The sequence below is a fragment of the Sus scrofa genome, chromosome 18, assembly GCF_000003025.6.
Source record: "Sus scrofa isolate TJ Tabasco breed Duroc chromosome 18, Sscrofa11.1, whole genome shotgun sequence".
In the NCBI taxonomy this organism is placed as follows: domain Eukaryota; kingdom Metazoa; phylum Chordata; class Mammalia; order Artiodactyla; family Suidae; genus Sus; species Sus scrofa.
Window position 1 is genome coordinate 37,669,568 of NC_010460.4, and position 23,507 is coordinate 37,693,074.

Below are 23,507 nucleotides of genomic sequence, written 5' to 3' on the forward strand. Positions count from 1 at the left end.
TTCATATTTAACATAAGTGAGGTGTAGGTACTCCTTAATATTTGGAACAGATGTGTTTTGAAAGAAATAGAACCAACAACTGTGCATAAGAAAGCAACTTTCCTATTAGAGATATGAAAAGACTTCACTGTTATAGTCTAGGATGACATCATGAGCAGCAGGACTTCTGCATAGTTCTTCTTAGTCACTCTCTTGTGCCAAGAAAAAGAAATCAAAAGCCCAAAGGTAGTAAAATAAACTTAATCCCAATCCCCTTTGGAAAATTTAGGCCTAATGCCACTCTTTTCTGGCTTAATGGTACTCCAGCGCCCACTGAACCAGAAAGATGCTTTTCTGACATGATACAATGCCAGTCGTGGTAAGTCAGGTTAAAAGAGGTAAACTCTGTATATACATAGCACAAAACAAATCTACAGAACAAGAGAAGCTACAGTGAACTGTAATGCTACCTGCTGTAGTTGTCAAGTGACTAGGTATCATATGTGTACTGCCTGCTAGAGCCTGAAAAATGTGACATGTGATGGCCTGTGGTGGCCTCAGATGGCAGGCTATTGTGGCCAATAATCTTATGCTACTAAAAAATGTAAAGAAAATATTATTCAGGGAACCCTCCTTCACTGTTGGTAAGAATATAAATTGGTACAACCACTATGGAAAACAGTATGGAGGTACCTCAGAAAACTAAGTATAGATCATATGATCTAGCAATCCCACTCCTGGGCATATTATATATCCAGACAAAACTTTTGTTCAAAAGGATACATGCACCTCTATGTTCTTTGCAGCACCACTCACAGTAGCCAAGACATAGAAACAACCCAAATGTCCATCAACAGATGAATGGATTAAAAAGATGTGGTACATATATACAATGGAATACTACCCAGCCATAAAAAAGACAAAACAATACCATCTGCAGCAACATGGATGCAACTAGAGATTCTCATACTAAATGAATTAAGTCAGAAAGAGAATGACAAATACCATATGATATCACTTATATGTGGAGTCTAAAATATGGCACAGATGATCCTATCTACAAAACAGAAACAGATCACGGACATGGAGATCAGACTTGTGTTTGCCTGGAAGTGGGGGGAGGGAGTGGGACAGACAGATAGTATGGGGTTGGTAGATGCAAACTACTATATTTGGAATGGATAAGCAATGGGTCCTACTACACAGCACAGGGAACTATCTCCAATCTCCTGGGTGAGAACATGACTGAAGATAGTATGAAAAAAAAAAAAAGTACACACACACACACACATATATATATGACTGGGTCACTTTGTATAGCAGAAATTGAAGGAACATTATAAATCAACTATACTTTAATAAAAAATTTTAAAAAAGAAAATATTATTCAAAGAAGACTACAGTAAACACTCATAAACCAAGATGGCTAAATGTGTAAGTATGCAATTGCTGAGTTCTTTCTTTTCTTTATTCTAGTGTTTCAAATAGTTCAAGATCTACTCACCTGAAGAAGGAAGGGTGCTTTTCTAAAAAAAGGTGGAAGAAGAACATAAGTCATTATTTTATCAGAATAAGTTATTTTCTTTATTTGATACAAAGATTTAAATATTAAGTAAAAACTCTTCAACACTGCAAGGACTACATTTCAAATAACATTAATTTTTCCTTTCAGTATATTTGAAAGATTTCCAAAGTGCCAAAGGAATGGAAATGGCTAATTTACAACTGTATCTGTGAAGATGGAAATATCTCAAGGAAGCTCAGTTTTTAAAAAAAATTTACTTACTGTGGTTATAGATGTGAGAAGTCGCTTAGGAGTAATAGCCTAGAAGAAAAGATAATTTAGTACATTTCCTAGTAAACATTATGATTCAAAGCTTAAACTACCCAAACTTGGATTTTCCCACACAGAAAATAATCTTAAGTATGACTACATTATCCTTAAGTCTTTGATTAAGGCTTTATCCATTCTGTTATTCTTTTTTTCATTATAGCTAAATAAAATTCTTTAAGATGATGATTTAGAAAAAGAACAGAAAAGACTTGGAAAGACAGACAAGAAGCTGGTTCTATTCCATATGCCCACAGTGACCACACCATTCTTTTTTTGGGGGGGTGCTTTTTTTTTTTTTTTTTTTTTTTTTTTGCCTTTTCTTGGGCCGCTCCCATGGCATATGGAGGTTCCCAGGCTAGGGGTCGAATCGGAGCTGCAGCCACCGGCCCACACCAGAGCCACAGCAACGCGGGATCCGAGCCGCGTCTGCAACCTACACCACAGCTCACGGCAATGCCGGATCGTCAACCCACTGAGCAAGGGCAGGGATCGAACCCGCAACCTCATGGTTCCTAGTCGGATTCATTAACCACTGTGCCACGATGGGAACTCCAAGGGGGGTGCTTTTTAGGGCTGCACCCACGGCATATGGAGGTTCCCAAGTTAGCAGTCCAATCGGAGCTACAGTTGCTGGCCTAAACCACAACGCACGGCAACGCCGGATCCTTAACCCACTGAGCAAGGCCAGGGATCAAACCCCAAACCTCATGGTTCCTAGTCTGATTCATTTCCGCTGTGCCAGGACAAGAACTCTGACAATAACATTCTTAAGTCTGGTTTAGAGGAGTTGGAGCTCAGAAGAAAGGCTTGAGAAAAGCTTAAAGAGATAGCAAAAGTTAGCTGTCAAGTAGATATAGAGAAAAGATAATTACCCAGCCTGAGTGCATTGGTAGCTTATGTTAGGATCATAGTATTCATACCTATTAAATGCAGTAACTAGAAATCTGAGACATAAAAATGATCCAAAAGCTTGATAATTTTACAAATTATACATAAATTAAACCTGACATCATCTCCTATTTCTGATTATATTTTTACTGGGTTTCTTTCATCCTCACCTTTGACTTGTATGCTTTTTTCTTCTTATCAGGGCCTGAGGGATCTTTCTTTTGTACCTACACATAAACCCAAAAGCATAATTAACTTAAAATCTGATATATTTGAGAAAAATACACTATTAGTTATTTTAGAAAGATGTAACTGCTTACCAGGCTATAAACTTCAATATTTATTTCAAAGTCATTGGACACATCTTGTCTGGAAAATGAAAATATCAAATTATGCCAATAAAAATGATGCCACAAATACTGTTATAAGACTGAGAGTAAAGGAATTTACTGTGTTTTGATACTAAGGACAATAGTTAATTTTTTTTTAATTTTTTTTTTTTTAGGGCCACAGGTGTGGCTTATGGAAGTTCCCAGGCTAGGGGTCGAATGAGAACTGCAGCTGCCGGCCTACGCCACAGCCACAGCAACACCAGATCTGAGCTGCGTCTGCAACCTCCACCACAGTTCACAACACAGATCCTTAACCCACTGAATGGGACCAGGGATTGAACCTGATTCCCCATGGATCCCAGTTGGGTTCGTTTCCACTGAGCTACAACAGGAACTCTGACAATAGTTAATGAATGAAAATAAAAACTGGTAAGAACAGTCTGTTTCCCTGTAATACATGTCAAATTTTTGTTGTTGCTGTTCTTTTCTAGAGCCACACTCGCAGCATATGGAGGTTCCCAGGCTAGGGGTCTAATCGGAGCTGTAGCCACCAGCCTACGCCACAGCCACAGCAATGCAGGATCCGAGCCGCGTCTGTGAACTACATCACAGCTCACAGCAATGCCGGATCCTTAACCCACTGAGGGAGGCCAGAGATTGAACCCACATCCTCATCATTCCTAGTCAGATTCGTTAACCACTGAGCCACGACTGGAACTCCCATGTCAAATATTTTCTTCAGTACCTTACAAATCAAGATCATCAGTAAGAAAAGTAATTTTTTTTCATACTGGATTTATTTTCAGATTTATTTTATCTATGACACTAAATATAAATTTTTCACTGAGACTGAGTATTAAATACGTTGAGATTTAAAGCATGTATTAAAAACTGGTCCAGATTTTTTCTGTGTGTATAGTAAATACATATGTTAAAACACTTAAAACATCAAATACCTACAGTCACATGGAAGAAACATGCTACTCAATGGAAGACTGGAAACGTAAAAAGAGTTAAACTAACAAATTGAAAAATGAGTTATTTGTCCATATAAAACATACTACATGTCAAAGATATTAAAAATGCTATCTGTATGCTATAGTAATTCTATTCAAAGAAAAATATGTTTGAACCGGAGTTCCTGTTGTGGCTCAGTGGTTAATGAACCCGACTAGCATCCATGAGGACTCGGGTTTGATCCCTGACCTCACTCAGTGGGTTAAGGATCAGGCGTTGCCACGGGCTGTGGTGTAGGCAGCTCCGATTGGACTCCTAGCCTGGGAACCTTCATATGCCATAAGTGTGGCCCTAAAAAGACAAAAAAAAAAAAAAAAAAAAAAAAAAAAATGTGTTTGAACCATCAAAAGCCTAAGTTACTTACAGAGTAAATGTAGTACTGAATGTTAGAGCATCCCCATTAAGAGAATTTGAAGTACTTGCTAATGGTGTGGCTACCATGTTTTCAGCTCCTGCTTTTAGTATAATTAAGAAATAATAATTTGCAGCATCTGCAAGAAATAATCACATTACATAATAAGCATAAGCAAAATCAGGTTGAGATAATCAGCATTCTGGAAGACCAAATGAATAAATTAACACCACATAAAAATTTTTAAAGCCATCTTAATGGACACAAAAAGATAAGACATAAAAACAGAAAGTCATATTCCTGGAATAGCATCATCCAAGGTCCCTTCCTATTATGTGAAATGAAATTACTCTGCATCCCTCAGTTTCTGCTGACTTCTACTTTTACCTATTGACCCCAATTCTTTAGCTAATAGTATATATCTCAAAAGGGTAAATTATGACTTGCTATTTCCAAACTGAGATTAAAATAAATTATTTCTTCACTATCTGTTATTAAATAGCCACGTATCTCAAGGTATACATGAAATTACCAATAGATTTCTCCCTATACCCCACCAAAATCAGACAACAGCTAGAATTAGAATTTAAATTACCTCATTTCTGCAACAAATGTTCAAACATTAAAGATCTCCAGTCTTTACTTTCCCTGTACCTCAGATTCTCATCTAGCCCTCTACTCCCTCAGAGAGAATGTTCCAGGCAAAAATGTGAAGCCATCTTTAAAAAAATTATCCAAGATTTAATTTTATTAAGCCTGCTATAATTATCCTGCCCTGTTTTCAGATCCTGGTGCCATAACTTCCTTAACTCACTTTAAATGCTTAAATGTGATTTTAAGAAGAGTACACAGTTTAGAAAAGTTTGCTTTTTCAATCTAGAGCGACAAAGGGAATAAAATTTCAATAGAAAATTATCTACATTATGTTGCTCTTCACTCCCACAAACAGTAATTCGGGATTCACAGAACAAATTTCTTTAATGAAGTGAATTTTAAATTAAATAGAGTAAATAAAACAAGTTTTAGATGCCCAATACTTTCCACTATAAAATTAATGCAGTCAAATGGTCTGCTGTGTCAGAATAACTCATCTTAGTAATTTATCTTATGTTCATATAATTAATTTATAATATGTTCATAATTTAATTATGCAATATTATATTTAACTTAGGCTTACTTTCAATTAGAGCCATGTCTGTTGCTGAGGGATCAGTAAGGCGATATATGAAATTCTTCCTTGGTTATTTTTATACTTTTTTTTTTTTTTTTTTGTCTTTTTAGGGCCAAACCTGCAACATATGGAAGTTCCCAGGCAGGCTAGGGGTCAAATTAGAGCTGCGGCTGCCGGCATACATCACAGCCACAGCAACACAGGATCTGAGCCACATCTGCGACCTACACCACAGCTCATGGCAATGCCGGATTCGTAACCCATTGAGCCAGGTCAGGGATCGAACCTGTGTCCTCATGGATGCTAGTCAGGTTTGTTTCCGCTGAGCCACGATGGGAACTCCCTATACACATATCTTCATAAAAGGAACTAAAGGCCCAAGATACAAACCTTGTATCTTTATGCTCTACTTGTTCCCATTTATACAATTCTAATCTAGATGAGATTTGTAATCCGACATATGATCTAGAAGTGAATAAATAAAAATCACCATACCTGGTTTCTGAATTGTACTGCAGACAAAATCTGCTTTTAGAGGCAAGCGGATTTCTGACAAAGTAATTGATCCTTTAGAAGGGACAAATTCACTTTGGGATGTGGGACTAGCCTTATTCTTCCTCTGAGGCCCTTCATTCTTCAATTTATTCAACTCATCAATCAAAAGTGTTCTCTTCTCAGCTATGAAGAAATATGCAAGTTAACATTTCAAATATTAAAACTGCAATTGTTTCTAAATGAAGCCAATTCAAGGCAATGCACTGATATGGCAATTGTATCTAAGACCAAAGAGGAAATCAGTAACTTCCTTCAGACAAACAGGTGGTAGGTAGTTAGGAAAAATCCTCATTGCTTATCTGTTCACCAAATCCTTAAAATTTAACTACACAGGAAAACTGACCAAAAGTTGAGGTGTTAATCTCTCCATCCTAACATACCCTGTCTTTCATCACCACACACATATGTATACAAGAAAATTCACCTAACTTTTTTTAGCTATACATATATATATAGGTACAGGGATAGAGTGGGGGAGATGTATAAATATATTCGTATATTCACTCTTAACATACTCTTTGCAACTACTTTTTTTTTTTTTTTTTTGGTCTTTTCTAGGGCTGCACCTGTGGCATATGGAGGTTCCCAGGCTAGGGGTCTAATCAGAGCTGTAGCCACCGGCCTACGCCAGAGCCACAGCAACGCAGGATCCGAGCCCAGTCTGCGACCTACACCACAGCTCACGGCAACGCCGGGCCCTTAACCCACTGATCGAACCCGCAACCTCATGGTTCCTAGTCGGATTCATTAACCACTGAGCTACGACGGGAACTCCTGCAACTACATTTCTTAAAAAATGCATTCCAGGTTCTTTCCCCCTTTCATACAAACTATATGTTATTTTACATGCGGTATTTTCACAAACTTTATTACAAACAAAAAATAGGTCAGCTGAAACATTATCAAAAAAGCCCTTTCTCTAAAATTAGAAATTCCTGAACCTATTAGATAAAATGAGATTTTCCTGCTTTGAAACTGTTTATCAATATACATACTTGCAATTAGAAGAAGTCTTTCTGCTTCAGCTTCTTCTAAAGAACCTTTTCCATGCTCTTCATCAACACAACAGTTAAGAGCCTGGCTAGCTTGATAGATCACTGTCTGTTGCAAATTTATTTCATTATTGAGTTCCTAGTGAAACCAATAAGAGAAAAAAGCTCACATTTTAAACCACCATTTTCATTCTATTTAAACTTTAATTATAATTTATCAAATTGTATAATTTCCAAAATCTCCAGAGAAGAAAGTCAAAATGTTAGTTTCACTGTTCAAAGGATTCTAAAAACATTTATCTGCTATAATAATTAAATTATAAACATCCTTATGAAAAGACTGAACTTACACTTTTAAAAATTATAACTGGGGCTATGGCCAACAAAATAGAGATTTAGAAATTATCTGATTCACTATTTCAATCACATGTATGTCACGATTTTTTAAAAGCTTTTCTTAGTATAAAAGAACTTCTAAGAACAAAACTAATTTCACATTTTACCATCCACTAATTTAGTTATACTCTAAAGATATTTATGACAAGCATTCTTAAAAGTAAATATTTCAACAATATCAAAAAAGCTTCCAACTTGCCCAATAAAAAGGACTTTTCTCAAATTGAACTCAGGAGTAAGCTCCTGAGTGCCAACACGTCAGACACTATTCTAGTCACTCAGGATACAGAGAGGAGTGAGACTGGACCCTTCTCCTGAAGGAGCTCACAGTCTCATGCCATAAACACTCCAAATCCCCTTTCCACAAAGTACATACTTGCATTTTCTGTTTGATGTTAACTTGACAAGGAAAGCCATTCTTTTTTTCATCCAGTTTTGAAGTAACATCTTCCTTCCGAACAATCACCTGCTTTATTGAAGGACGGTCTATTTCTTTGACTCTTTGAGATCGATATGCATCAATGCTTCAAGAAAAAGTTATACCCCATTAGAAATACAACGACACACTAAGCACTACCCTTTCTTGAACAGATCAGCACGTTTGGTCTTGATACTGCAACATACCGGCAGAACATTCCACTAGAATGGAAAATGCCATTGGGTGAAAGAGGCTGACCAAAGCTATTTCAAAGTGTTACAAAGAGCAGAATTAATAACACTATAATTATAAGCAACGCAACTTGCTATGTGTATCTAAACCACACCGCTCAGTGAGTAAGCGTCATCCAAAGTTCTCTTACCTGTAAGGAAGATCACGATCTTCAGAACCAATGCTATCACCAGACTCAGCTCGAGGGACCCGGGTTCTCTGGAATTTTCCTGGCTTTGGACTTTCATCACTTACGCTGGTGTCTTTCAATTCCAATCTTGGCGAAGAAACTAAACTCTGCAGGAAAGCACATCAGATATTAGAAGATTTGATGAATGATATTGATTCTAAACAAGAAATCTGAGGACCTGAATGAATTCTTCTCTACACTAGAAAATAAATATCCAATAAGTTGACTGATTCCTTATAAAAACAAGGCAAATTAAAATAAGTTCCTAAAAGGTAAATGAGTAAAAGTTCAAAGACAGCTGAAGCCTACACTTGTTAACCCTTTTAAAAAAAATATTTTCAATTTAATCAATTTCCCAAAAAAGCTGCAGTTATTCAGTTTAGGGTGATGGCTAATAAGAACAGAGGTAGCTCTCAAAAGTTAGCTGTCTGATGCTAAATACTAATATGCTAATATGATTTAATATTCACTCCAATCCCATGATATAGGTACTGTTTTTAACCTTATTTAACACATGAGGAAACTGTGGCAAAGAGGTTAAATAATCTGACCAAGAAATGTCAATAAATGGCAAAGCAAGGATCTGAGTACCACATGACAAGTCCCCATGCACCAAATAAAACAAAAAGGGATCCCAGGGAGTTCCCGTCATGGCTCAGTGGTAACGAACCCAACCAGGATCCATGAGGATATGGGTCCGACCCCTGGCCTTGCTCAGTGGGTTAAGGATCTGGCATTGCCATGAGCTGTGGTGTAGGTCACAGACATGGCTCAGATCCTGAGTTTGCTGTGGTTGTGGTGTAGGCCACCAGCTCCAGCTCCAATTTGACCGCCAGCCTGGGAACTTTCATATACCATGGGTACAGCCGTAAAAAGCAAAAGCCAAAATAAGGGGGGGCAGATAGATCCCAATACCACTTAGCTTCTTCATGTCCTGGGTCTGTTTACATTTCATCTTACCTCTGGACTTACCACACCAACTGTCTGTGCTAATGGAGCAAGCAAAGACATTGAGGAGATGTTCAGGGCATCTTCCTGTTCTTCGCTGCTGTCAGCATCTGCTTGATCCATCTCCTCCTGGCTCTTTTCCACATCTAGTTCACCTTCCTCTAAGACATCACTAAAGATGTCATTAATTACTTTTGAACTATTGATATCATCATCATCATCCACACTCATTTCAATTTCACGTACCACTTCTGAAAGATATTTCAATAGGTGAATAGTACGATTTAGATCTTTAAGAATTAAAGAGATAGCTGAGAAGATGTAACATTCCTATGCTTATTCAATAAATAGGAAAAAAAAAAAAAGACCTAAGGAAACTTACCTCCTAAACAAACAAATACAACAAACAAAAAAGAAACAATGCTACTAATATAAAGTTCCAATAACGTTCTCTAAGTAAGGAAGATGGGAACTATCGAAAGCTGATTCAATGGCTTGCATTTAACAAAGAATATTAAACTGAGAACTCAAACTGCAAGATAATAGCCAAAAGCTTCATATTTACAAAAACTATCCTTTTCTATCTTTTTCTATTGTTGGGAAGGAACTGCTCCTTACATTGCGGTCAATAATAGGAAGATATAAACATCACTTAGGGTGAGGTTCGCAAATAAACTTCAAGGGCCTGATTCCTCTAATAACGTATGCATAGCGTGGAAGGCCAGCACATTTCCTTTCCCCGTGAAAGTAAGCAATAGCCTTAATTAGATTTTCACAGGGGTCTAGGACCTAATGATAACTACTAACAGTACTGAATCTTTATGGAAGATAAGAGTATTTCCTCTTGGAAAAACAGTATTATAAAAACATTTTGAAATACTGAATATTACATATTTGAATACGTGTTTCCATCAATATACTAATTTTCCTGCTATGTCCAGAGTTAATAAGAACTAAAGAATGAGGGAGGGAGTGAGAGGGATTGGAAGCTTGGGGTTAATAGATGCAGATTATTGCCTTTGGAATGGATTGGCAATGAGATCCTGCTGTGTAGCACCAGGAACTATTTCTAGTCACTTATGATGGAGCCTGATAATGTGCGAAAATAGAATGTATACATGTATGTATAACTGGGTCACCATGCTGCACAGTAGAAAAAAAAAATTGTATTGGGGAAATAACAATTGAAAAAAATTAAAAAAAAAAAAAAAAAGAAAGAAAGAATGAAAACCAACCAGTCTGCTGTTCAACCTTTGGGTCTGATGTTACTTTTAAGGACTTTTCCTCTTCTAAAAACAATGTTATTTTCAATGGGCTAGACTTCATCATTTCACATTCACTAAATCCTAAAAAAAAAAATTGAGGAAAAACCATGTGAATATATATAAGAACTTAGAACATTTTCAGTTAAGGAATCTTATGTATCTTTTTTTTTCTGATTATAAAACTACCTCAAATCTAAAAATGCATAAAGTAGAGAATTTCCAAAAACATCTGCTTTCTCTCAGCTTACTCATTTCTCTCTTTTTTCCCCCCAAGTGAGAAAGAGGACACCAATATTACAAAGTTACTTGTTCTTCCAGTTTTCCCCCATCTACACATAAGTGTATATTCTTTGTTTTATCACAAAGTGGTCATACTGTACATGCTGTTTTGCATTTTGTTTTCCACTTCTAAAAAAAAAAAAAAAATAGTGTCCATAAAAATACTTAATGGAGTTCCCTGATGGCCTAGCAGTTAAGGATTTGGTGTTGTCAGTGCTGTGGCTCAGGTTTAATCCTTGGCCTGGGAATTTCCACATGCTGTGGGCACAGCCAAAAAAATAAATTAAAAAAAGACACTTAACTAGCAATAAAAAAAATACTACTTCAACATAATAATGACCATAGCAGAGAAGCCCACAGCTAACTTTATGCTTAGCCTGAAAGCTTTTCCTCTAAGATTAGGACAAGATAAGATAGAGATATGCCCACTCTCACCACTTCTACTCAACATAACATTAAAAGTCCAAGTCAGAGCAATAGGCAAGGAAAGTAAATTAAAAGTATTCAAATTGTAAAGAAATAAAATTATCTTTGTTTACAGATAACATGATTTTATATATAGAAAACTCCAAAGAGTCCACACACACATGCACAAAGAAAAACCCTGTTAGAATAAACAAATTCAGCAAAGATGAAGATAGAAAGTCAGCACACAAAAACCAGTTGCATTTCTACATACTAACAATGAACAATCTGAAAAGGAAATTAAGAAAACAATTCCATTTACAATAGCATCAAAAATAATAAAATACTTAGCAATAAACCTAACAAAGGGGATGATAGACTTGTATACTGAAAAGTACTAAACGCTGCTGAAAGACACTAAAGAAAATACAAATAGATGGAAAGACATCCTATGTTCATGGATTGGCAGACTCAAGATTGAGACATTCTATGTTCATGAATTAAGACTCAATATTAAGACTCAAAGTTGGAGTTCCCATCGTGGCACAATGGAAACAAATCTGACTAGGAACCATGAGGTTGTGGGTCTGATCCCTGGCCTCGTTCAGTGATTTAAGGATCCGACGTTGCTGTGAGCTGTGGTGTAGGTCGCAGATGCAGCTCCGATCTGGCATTGCTGTGACTTTAGTTTAGGCTGGAGGCTACAGCTCTGATTAGACCCCCAGCCTGGGAACCTCCATATGCTGAAGGTGCAGCCCTAAAAAGACAAAAAAAGACAAAAAAGACCAAAAGAAAAGACTCAAAATTAAGATGTCAATACTACCCAAAGCAATCTATGAATTTAATGCAGTTTGTATGAAAATCCCAATAGCACTTTTTGGAGAAATATAAAGTCTGTCCTAAAATTCATATGAACTTCAAGAAACCCTGAATATCCAAAACAATTCTGAAAGTTAACAAAGACTGACATTTCCTGATTTGAAAACATATTACAAAGCTATAATAATCCATACAGTATAGTGCCAGTATAAAGAAAGACATATAGACCGATGGTAAACAAAAGAGAGACCAGAAATAAAATTTCACATATATGGTCAAGTGATCCTTAATAAGGCTGTCAAGATAAGTCAAGGGGGAAAGGACAAATGATGCTGGAAAAATTGGATATCTACATGCAAAGAATGAAGCTGGACCTTTATCTGATGTCATATATAAAAATCAACTCAAAATGGGAGTTCCCATCGTGGTGTAGTGGTTAACGAATCCGACTAGGAACCATGAGGCTGTGGGTTCAGTCCCTGCCCTTGCTCAGTGGGTTAATGATCCGGCGTTGCCGTGAGCTGTGGTGTAGGTTGCAGATGCGGCTCGGATCCCGCGTTGCTGTGGCTCTGGCATAGGCCGGGGGCTACAGCTCTGATTCAACTCCTAGTCTGGGAACCTCCATATGCCGTGGGAGCGGCCCAAGAAATAGCAGAAAGCCAAAAAAAAAAAAAAAATCAACTCAAAATGGATTAAAGACCTAAATGTAAGACTCAAAAACTATATAAAACTCACAGGAGAAAACATAGAGAAAAAGAAAGCTTTGTGACACTGGGTTTGTTAATGGTTTCTTGGATACAATACAAAAAGCACAGGCAACAAAAACAAAAATAGCAAATGGAACTACATCAAACTTAAAAAGTTTTGTGTGTGGGGGGAGTAAGGTAGGGTTGGGACATCAAGAAATACAAACTACTATGTATAAAATAAATTACAAGGATATACTGCCCAGCACAGGGAACAATATTTTATAACAAAAATGGAGCATAATCAATAAAAATTTTTAATCATTATGTTGTATACCTGAAACTAGTATTATAAATCAGTGACACCTCAATTTAAAAGTTTGGGCATCAAAGAACACAATCAACAGAGTAAAAAGGCAACATAATGAATGTGAGAAAATATTTGCAAATCATACATCTGATAAGGGGTTAATATTCATAATATATAAAAACTCCTATAACTAAATAACAAAAAAAATCAAATAACCTGATTAAAAAATGGGCAAAGGACTCAAACAGAAATTTCTCCAAAGATGATATACAAATGGCTAACGAGCATGTGAAAAGACACTCAACATCACCAATCATAGGAGAAATGCAAATCAAAATCACAATGAGCTATCAACTCATGGCTACCATGATCAAGGAAACAAAACATAGCAAGTGTTGACAAAGGTGTGGAGAAACTGGAACCTAGTGCACTGTTGGTGAGATTGCAAAGAGTGGGGATACAATGGAAACCAATATCGTCGTTCCTCAAAATATTAAAAAATTGAATTACTACCATTCCACTTCAGGTATACTGCCCAAAGAATTAAAAGCAGGGTCTCAAAGAGATATTTGCATACCCATGGTGATAAGCCCACTAGTCACAACAGCCAAGAGGTAGAAGCAACCCACATGTCCACTGATAGATAATGGATAAACAAAATGTGGTATCTATACACAAGGAAATATTATTCAGTCTTAGAAATTAGGAAGGAATTCCTATCACATGCTTGACATGTGGCATGTCAACATGGATGAACCCTGGGATAGTATGCTAAATTAAATATGCTACCACAAAAAGACACATACTCTATGATTGCACTTCTATGAGGTATTTAAAGTAGTCAAATTCATGGAAACAGAAAGTAGAATGCTGGCTACCGGTGGCAGAGGAGGGGGAAATGGAGAGTTGTTCAATGAGTATAGAGTTTCAATTTTACAAGATGAAAAAGTCCTGGAAAGCGGTTTTTCAACAATGTGAATATACTATATACTTAAAAACTGTTAGGATGGTAAATTTTAGTAATATGTTTTTAACTACAATTAAGAAAAAATTCTTTTAACTATGATGTATTAAATATCATTACTTCTTAAAAGCAGCTACAATACTCAAATACATGGATTTAGCATAATTTATTTACAGTTTTCTACTGATGGGCATTTAGGTTATTTAAGTCTTACTACTACTGCTATAAATGATGCTACAATTAATATCTTTTTTTTTAAAGTATGCAGGTGGAAATGTTTGCTTATATTAATTAACACATCCCTGTATTTTTCTCTGAAAATATATATATATATATATATTTTTTTTTTTTTTTTTTTTGCTTTTTAGGGCCACACTCATGGCATATGGAGGTTCCCAGGCTAGGGGTCCAATCACAGCTGCAGATGCCAGCGTATACACAGCCACAGCAATGAGGGATCCGAGCTGTGTCTGCGATCTACACCACAGCTCATAGCAATACTGTATCCTTAACCCACTGAGCAAGGCCAGGGATTGAACCCGTGTCCTCATAGATACTAGTCAGGTTCGTTTCTACTGTGTCACAATAGGTACTCCCTACAATTAATATCTTTATACATACATATTTGCACACTAGTTCTAAAAATTCAAATTACAGAAACACTTGCAGAGAAGCTGAATTAAAGACCATGCACACTTTACAATTCAAGAGATATTACTGAATTTTTCTTCCCCCTGAATTTATAGTAATTTACACTCTCATTAAGAATAAGAGTTTTTGGAGTTTCCCTCATGGTGCAGTGGTTAACGAATCCGAATAGGAACCATGAGGTTGCGGGTTCAATCCCTGGCCTTGCTCAGTGGGTTAGGGATCTGGCATTGCCATGAGCTGTGGTGTAGGTCGCAGATGCGGCTCGGATCCCGAGTTGCTGTGGCTCTAGTGTAGGCCAGTGGCTACAGCTCTGATTAGACCCCTAGCCTGGGAACCTCCATATGCCGCTGGAGTGGTCCTAGAAAAAGGTAAAAAGACAAAAAAAAAAAAAAGAGTATGAGTTTTTACTCTGGAAATGGAACTAAGGAAGAAGCACAGTGCGTGACTAGAAATGAAAAAGTGGAAAAGAAGAAATGAGTCTTTTCACACGAGCATTTCTGCTTTCTGATCCATTTTCCAAAACTATGACAAAATGAAATCTCATTTTAAGTTAAAAAGAAATAGAAAACACTTACCTGTAGGTTCAGTACTAGAAGTTTTTGTGGGTGTCTGATTTTCTGTTACCTTTTCTGTTCCTGGAAGTGATGGGGTATTTGGATTAACTTGACTTTTTTTGAGGGGAGTATTCTGGCAGGGGATTTCCTGCAAAAATCAAATGAAGACATAAATTTTATTTCTCAAAACTATCAATTTTATCTTTTTAGATGTTATTAAATGAAACAAATAAGAGTCATTATTCTATATAAGTTTCCTTAGAACAAAACAGATACTGAATGTGAAAGGCTCCAGCCATATTTAAAATACACAAAGCCTCAGTGTAGTTCATATTCTTAGTTATGCACAGTGTGTAAAATCTTTTTTAGAGACAACAGGCAAGAGAGAATGAAAATTCACATCAGAGCTCAGCTTTAGATAAACTAATTCAAGTGAAAGCCAGGGGAAAGTAACTGATTTAAGTCTCCTTGGAAAGAACAAAATATACATCACTTTTTCACCCCTTTCCTTCCAGCACCTCCTTTCTTCTTCGTTTTTAGAACCAAACTTCTGAGGACCGCCTAAACTCATGGGCTCTGCTCTTCACCCACTGCTACCTGCATTCTCCCCTCACCACTCCACTAAAAGAGCTTTGCCAAGTCACAATCAGCTCTTTACTTCAAAACCCAGTGTACATGTGACAACAAACACTTGTCAATACTGACCACTCCTTCCTTCTGAAAGGCTCTTTCTTTCCCTGCCTTTAGTTACAACACACTCAACTGCTTTTTCTTCCCACCTCTTAGGCTGTTCTTCCTGTGGGTACCACAGATGAGTTTTGACCCCTGGGCTCATAGTTATTGTATTCAGGATCTTCTTTTTTTTTTTTTTTTTTTTTTGTCTTTTTGACTTTTTTTTTTTTTTTAGGGCCGCACCTGCAGCACATGGAGTTTCCCAGGCTAGGGGTCTAATCGGAGCTGTGGCTACCGGCCTACGCCATAGGCACAGCAACGCAGGATCCGAGCCACCTCTTCGAGCCACAGCTCACGGCAACGCTGGATCCTTAACCCACTGAGCGAGGCCACAGATCGAACCCACAACCTCATGGTTCCTAGTTGGATTCATTTCTGCTGCGCCACAACAGGAATTCCTTCAGGATCTTCTTTATATGTATATGTGCAACTGTCTTAGGAGGGATTTCACATGTTTATTGGGAATTATTTCGCACAAAATAATTTAAGAACAGTTGCTCTATACATTTTCCAGAGATGTTGAAGGAGAACAATGAGACTATGAGATACTGGCAACCAAGGGAAGAAGGTTCTTCAAACACAAGAGTGATTCACAATGTCAAATGCTGCTGAAAGGTCAAGTTAAGCACCTGAAAATTAATTACGGAAGACCATTGGTGAATTTAAATTTCTTTTCGTTTCTTTTTTTTTTTTTTGTCTTCAGCATATGGAAGTTCCCAGACTAGGGGTCGAATTGGAGCTGCAGCTGCCAGCCTACACCACAGCCACAGCAATGCCAGATCCGAGCCTCGTCTGCAACCTATACCACAATTCACAGCAGTGACAGCTCCTTAATTCACTGAGTGGGGCCAGGGATTGAACCTGCATCCTCATAGATGCTAGTCAGGTTCATTTATGTTGAGCCATGACAGGAACTCCCACTGGTGAATTTAATAAGGATTAAAGTCTAGAGAGGGTAGTGGTAAGAGCCTGAGTGGAGAGATAGAGAAGAGAGGAGAAAAACTGGAAGATACAAGTAGAGACACTCCTTTGGAAAAGTCTGGATGAAAAGGAGGCAAAGAAAGGGAAGGAAATAGTAGGCCAAAAGCGTTGGTTTTGGTTTGAGATCATGGATAATCAGCTTGCTCTATGCTGGTAGGAAGGATTAGCATATTCATTCCTTCCTCCAAAGACAAAGTTATTGAGCTCCTACTGTGAGCCAAGCACTAAGAACACAGCGATGAATAAGGCTCTCATAGACAGTGATGGAAAGCAACATTAAAACACTTACAGGAAGATAAATATTCCGTGAGGTAAACATAGGATGACATGGACCCCAAAAAGGAGGAGAGATTGGGAAAGGGGCTAAGTAAAAATTTCCAGAGGGAATTAAAGTTTGACCACCTCTTAATGAAGCAGGAGCTCACTGCAGAGCAAAGCGACGAGCCAGGCAAAGGCAGAGATCTGAAAACATGGGTACATTTGTGAAAAACTACAAACAGTCTGCGTGACAGGACTGAAACACACATGCAGAGGAGTAGGAAGGAGAAGCCAGATTTCTGAATGATTCTAGACATCAAGCCAAGCACTTTAGATATTTTTCTGATGGGAAGCTTTCCAGGATTTTAAACAAGTGAACACATGACTATCTGCCTTTAGAAGTATTTTTCTGGCAGCAGTGGGTTAGATGGACTGGAGAGTAGCCAGATTAAAAGCAGCATGTTCATACAAAGGTATGGTAAAGATTAGGGCAATGGCAGAGGAAAATACAGAGGACAAGGCAGCCTGGTGACATATTTAGAAAATGTTATCACTGGAGTGTATGTGTGTTCCTGCGTGCATGTGCTAGAGGCCAGGGGGTGGGAAAACATAGTAACAAGAGAAAGGAGCCAAGGAAGAACTGCCAGATTGTTTTCCATGACTAGGTATAGAGTAGAGCCCTAAGTGAGGACAGAGACTACATAGGGAAGATCCCTCAGCAAAGTGTAGGAAGCTCTACTAGCAAACCAAAGCTCAGCTAGGGTTCAGGAGAGAGGTGAAGGCGGCACAGTCAAGAATCATCGGCCTGTGATGGGTTGAAGCTAGATAGGAGGATGGGAAAGAGATGCCCCAGGACAAGTGAGGAAGAAAAAGGGCTGAGATTAGAATCTTAGGAAATATGATTTGTTAGTAAGGGAATTGATATAAAGACAAAAAACAAAACAAACAAAAAACCCTACAATCAAATAGATCCTTCTCAAAGAACACTGGTTACATGCATTGTTCGATTTTTGCTGGTACCCACGTTAAATAGGGTTCTGTTATTTTTAGAATAAAATATATATCCTAACACAGGAAAATTAAGAGGCACAAACTTCCAATTACAAAATAAATGAGTCACAGGGATGAAATGTACAGCCTGGGGAATGTAGTTAAAAATAATGTAATATCTTGTATAGTGATAGATGGTAACAAGACTTATCATAGTGATTATTTTGTAATGTATGGAAACATCAAATCCCCATACTATGCTGCGGGAACTGACACAGTGCTGTAGGTCAATTATACTTGAGTTCACATCACAAGGAAAAATTTTTTTTCTTTTTCTCTTATTTTGTATCTATATGATGTGATGGATGTTCACTAAATTTGTGATAATCATTTCATGAAGTATATAAGTAAAATCATTATGCTGTATACCTGAAACTTATATAGTGCTGTATGTCAATTATATCACAATAAAACTGGAAGTAAAAAATATATTTATGTATAACTACATGCCTGTGTTAGGAGAGAGATACATATATATACACATACATACACATACATATGTGTGTGTGTGTGTGTGTGTGTATATATATATATATATATATATATATTTCAGAAACAGAAGATAGTGTGACAGAGTAGGGATTTTGTTGAAGGCTGATCAGTGAAATTTGACAGGAACTAATATGAGTAAAGAGAAACCTGGGAGGTATTTGGTGACTGAAAGAATTATAGATACTCTAAAAGTATGGTATTTGGGAACATATAATCATTAATAAGAAGAGTAGATTCTGAGAAACATTTTAAACCAGCACCTAAGTAGAACGTTAAAAGGCATCTGAAATCAATTGAATAATGAGAATATTTTTAAAATTTAATTTTAAGTAGGTCGTCAGTGAACATGGTAAAAAGTTCCATTAAATGGGAAAATAACGTAAGAAAAAAAGCAGAGTTGGTATAAACATTTAAGGAGTTTATGAATGGAAAGCAGTATAGTTTTTGGATCAAGAAAGTGTATAAAGAATTATTTTCAATACAGAACCACGAGTTAAATCCCAGGACTGCTTTCGTAACAAGTCCACTTTTATATTTCTTGTTTACATTACCTGTTTGGTTTCTAGTTGTTTGCTTCTTGAGTTTTCGCCTTTTTCTGCACTCCATAAATTGCCCTTGTCAAATCGGCCACGAAGACATGCTAGTTCTTTCTGACGCTCCTAAGACCATCAAAAGCTCTACTTTACACAAGAGCCAACAATATATTCGATAATATCCAAATACTACTAATTTTGTTTGTCTTCAGTTTTAAGATTGAAAAAATTCACACTATACATGGAGTACAGAACAATAATATTTCTAATTTGAAATAAGTGTTAGAAAGGATCAAATAAGATGCTATTTATCTCAGTCAAAAAGACTGGTATCAGAATTCACGGTTTGATTCCTAGGTTCTATACTGAGACCTTGTAATGAAACATTAAAAGCAGTAAGCCATACCTGCTTGAGCTGTTGTGCTAAATGGGTAGTAGATGAAGATGCGTTTTGCTTGAATAGCCTTTCTTGTATGGCCTTTGTATTTGGAGTAATAACGGGGGTTCTATGGGGTGTGCTACGAGCTGGGCTTTCTTTGCTGTGCTCTTGACAACGCTCCCCAAAGCGTTCCAGGAAAGGCTTAATTCCTGTTCCTCCTACAGAAAACACACACACATTTTTGGAGGCTATTTAGAATAAGTAACAATTATGATTTCTATGGGAAAAGTTCTAAAATCCAGTCCAGCTCCAAAATGCTTCAATTCTACCAGGAGTAGTCATTCAGGAAGTACGCAGAAGGAAAACAGTTCAAAAACCTTAAAGAAAAAAAAAAACTCTATGTTCTAAAATTTATTTTACAGAGTTTAATTCTTTTTTTTTCCCCCTCTCTTTTTTTTTTAATTTTTTTTTCAGGGTTTAATTCTTTAAAAAAAAAAAAAGAAAAAGAATTTTTAAAAGATAATGTGAGAGGGTAGCAAGGATTACAAAATCCTTAAGCTATACAAGCAGAACCTAAATGATGGGAAATTGACTGTATATGTATCAATAATATACCCTAATCACCAAGTATCCTGGCCATGATAACCCAGCTACTAATATTTCTACAGCCCAATTATTTTATCTTGCTTTTAGAAAGTCTTAACATGAAAATACAGAAATTAAATCCTTTTTGTCTTTGAAAAATAAAAATTAGGGATAATTTATTTTATCAAAGAATGTCTTGATTTTATTAAAATGAGTACTTAAAATAGTACTCATATGAAAGAGCATGAGGTACATTTAAAATAGAACAAATAGGATATACATCACCTCCATTATAAGGATGGTAGGGTTGTACTGTATAAAAGGAGGTTGTCCGTATCATTAATTGGCAAACATTTTCCTGTAAAGAGCCAGAGAGTAAATACTTGGGGCTTTTCAGGACATATGGCCACTGTCACATCTTCTCAACTCTGCACTGAAGCATGAAAGCTGCCACAGACAATAAATGTTCGTGGCTGTGTTCCAATAAAACTTTACTTGCAAAAACAGGTAAAGAGCAGAACTTGACCCCTGACCATAGTTTGAAGATTCCACATGTCACATATTACCATTTCATCCCAGATCTCAAACTAGAGTCCATTAGGAATAAAAAAATATATATATGTAAATTAAGTATCTCTGAGGTCCTCTTAATGTATTCTGGTAGCCAAGAAAGATAAAAAGAATGCTTCTTATTTATGTTGTTCTTGTCTATACCACAAGTCTTGAGAAAATTTGGAGTCATAGTCTGATTCCATTTGGAGATTTTGCTATTGTTTCCCATTCTCATTTTGGCTCCTCTGGAAACTGACAGCTAGTTTCTATTTACACCGTAACTAATGAATTCCCTACTCTCATCTCTCTGTCTACTTCTTTTTTATGATCAACTATAGTTTCTGAAGAGATTGCATTTTTAAGAAGTTAAAATTGAGAACTAAAAGTCTTTTCAAAAGCAACTCTAATGAAAAAGAAAACAACTCAAAATAAACTATATTACTATATATTTGAACCATATTTTTTTAGTTGTGTGTTTCCCATCAACAGCAACTGGGGGTAGACCGGAAGAATAAGTCACCACAAGATTGGACTTCCTGGAGCATCAATTTACTGTAGTAAAATTGACCTTTCATATACTTACACACAATATACACACATATAAATAAAATGAGAATGGAGTCATGTCTATACTTATTTCCTTCCCTTTGCTATTAGGGGTGCTTTCTTCCCCCCACCCCCACCCCTTTTTTTTCTTTTTATGGCCATACCTGCTGCACATGGAAATTCCCAGGCCCGGGGTTGAATCAGAGATGCAGCTGCAGGCCTACGCCACAGCAATGGATCTGAGCCACATCTGCAAACTACTCTGTAGCTTGCAGAAATACCAGATCCTTAACACACTGAGCAAGGCAGAGATCGAACCCGCATCTTCAGAGACAATGTTAAGTCCTTAACCAGAGATTCTCGAGGAGTGCTTTGATAGTCAAGTTTGAGATGCCTTGCTCTTCACACTTGGTTACAAGAATGTTTGTCCACTATGTCCTTAAAATGTGATTTCCGATTATATGTGTTTTACATCAAGAAATATAGAAGACAGTATCTAATATGGTTATTCTAGAAAAAAAGTATATTTAAACTGTTAAAATGTAATAGGTTAAATACTTTGGCCATTAACTGGGCTAGTCTATACTAATGTATATTCATTCATTTGATCAATTAAAGCTGACTATGAAGAAGTCTCACTTGATAACATTCTGGCAGTTGCCCTGGCAAACCAACATTGCACCATTCACAACTGGTATTTAAAATGGTGAGAATGGACACGCTGAAAACGGTCAGTAGTACTTTAGATTAAAAAGAAATAACAACCTGGTGTTGTAGCCTTGTCCTTAGATTGAGACTGCAGACAGACTTCTCTATTTAATTCTTCCTTGGGTCGAACTGTCCGGGACACAGTTGACTTCTCAATTGGTTTTGATGCCTCTGTTTTCAGAGGACTAACAGGGGTTTTTTGAAGTAGTTCAGGATTTTGTACCTCACAATTTTTAGCACCGATGACAGATGTAGTAGAAGATTTCACTGGGGAAGAAGTAGCTTTCTGAAACAGGATAATATCTAGGATAAGCAACACTCACAACACCTAAAGGTAGTCCTATCAAAAAACTCAAATCCTAGTTACTTAGTAGCCTTTATGTACATCCATGAAAAACTTTCCTGTTCTCTAGTATATCAAACCAATTTGAACAGTTTGAAAAAAACAAACTTAGAAAATGCTATTCTTCCAATTATAATATGTAGCCTAGTGTGCATAATACATGATGAGTAACTTAGTACAAGGGATAGGGTCACTCACTATTTTAAACAACTTCTTTGATATTATCCTTAGCTCCTTTATAAATTCTAACTGTATTAGGTCAAATTACATATTTGTATTTTAATTAAGTCCATATTAATTTGACAAAATAGTATCCTGTACTTGATGGCTAATTAGAAGGTATTAAGTACTTACTATGGGCCAAGAACCATACTGAGTGCTTTATACACATTTTCGCATTTAATCCTCCCCTAACCCTTGCTTTCTCATACTACAAATGGAAAAATAATGTTCTGCAGGATTAAGTAACTTCTCCAAAGCAACACTTCCAATTATGTGGCAGGAATGGGTCTAATTCCAAAATCTGTCTCTATACTGAAAGAGGATGTTCAGGAACACAACACAACACTTTTTTCTTCTTTGACTTTTTCACATTGTTTTTAAAAACCATTGTGATGATACATGTGCAAGGTAATCTTTCAAACATCTCAACGTATATAGAGTGAAAGTATCCTACCCGCCCTTGACAATTGCCTTCTAGAAGTAACTATAGCTACTAGTTTTCAGAGATATTTGATATCTTGTATTTATACACATGCATAGAACATCCTTTTTTTGTTCAATTCCTATAACATTTTATTTAAATGTACTACAGATATCTTTTTTTACCCTTAATCTTTTTTTTTTATTTTAATGATTTTTTACATAGAGCATTCTAATGGAGAAAGCAATTTTCAGGCTCTTCCTGATGACTAAGAAGAGGCTCCTCCATTCCATAGTATATACTTCAGAATTACATTAAATTAGTATAATATAGTTGTCAACTACTAATTTATCTTGGGACAGAATACCAATTAGTGATTTTTACTTTCTATGAAACAAATGCTCTTAAAAAACCATATAAACATCCTATACATTGTTGTAAAATACATACTTACATATATATATATTTA

General features: G+C 36.6%; 1 protein-coding gene across 7 annotated transcripts in view; it reads right to left on the reverse strand.

The window, feature by feature from the left end:
- ANLN (anillin actin binding protein) overlaps positions 1-23,507 on the reverse strand; it is a 62,988-nt gene that overhangs the window by 21,616 nt on the left and 17,865 nt on the right. For 4 of the 7 annotated variants that reach the window (XM_021078544.1, XM_021078540.1, XM_021078545.1 and 1 more), the window contains 15 exons: positions 22,110-22,338; positions 19,689-19,879; positions 19,301-19,408; positions 15,258-15,384; positions 10,539-10,649; positions 9,316-9,554; positions 8,317-8,462; positions 7,893-8,040; positions 7,124-7,259; positions 6,069-6,251; positions 4,415-4,541; positions 3,022-3,070; positions 2,872-2,928; positions 1,766-1,804; positions 1,484-1,505 (listed from right to left, as the gene is read on the reverse strand). In XM_021078544.1, coding sequence (XP_020934203.1) covers positions 1,484-1,505; positions 1,766-1,804; positions 2,872-2,928; positions 3,022-3,070; positions 4,415-4,541; positions 6,069-6,251; positions 7,124-7,259; positions 7,893-8,040; positions 8,317-8,462; positions 9,316-9,554; positions 10,539-10,649; positions 15,258-15,384; positions 19,301-19,408; positions 19,689-19,879; positions 22,110-22,338 — 1,912 coding nt within the window. The remainder of the gene's footprint in view (positions 1-1,483; positions 1,506-1,765; positions 1,805-2,871; positions 2,929-3,021; positions 3,071-4,414; positions 4,542-6,068; positions 6,252-7,123; positions 7,260-7,892; positions 8,041-8,316; positions 8,463-9,315; positions 9,555-10,538; positions 10,650-15,257; positions 15,385-19,300; positions 19,409-19,688; positions 19,880-22,109; positions 22,339-23,507) is intronic. The other 3 variants (XM_021078546.1, XM_021078543.1, XM_021078547.1) reach the window with 1 other exon arrangement.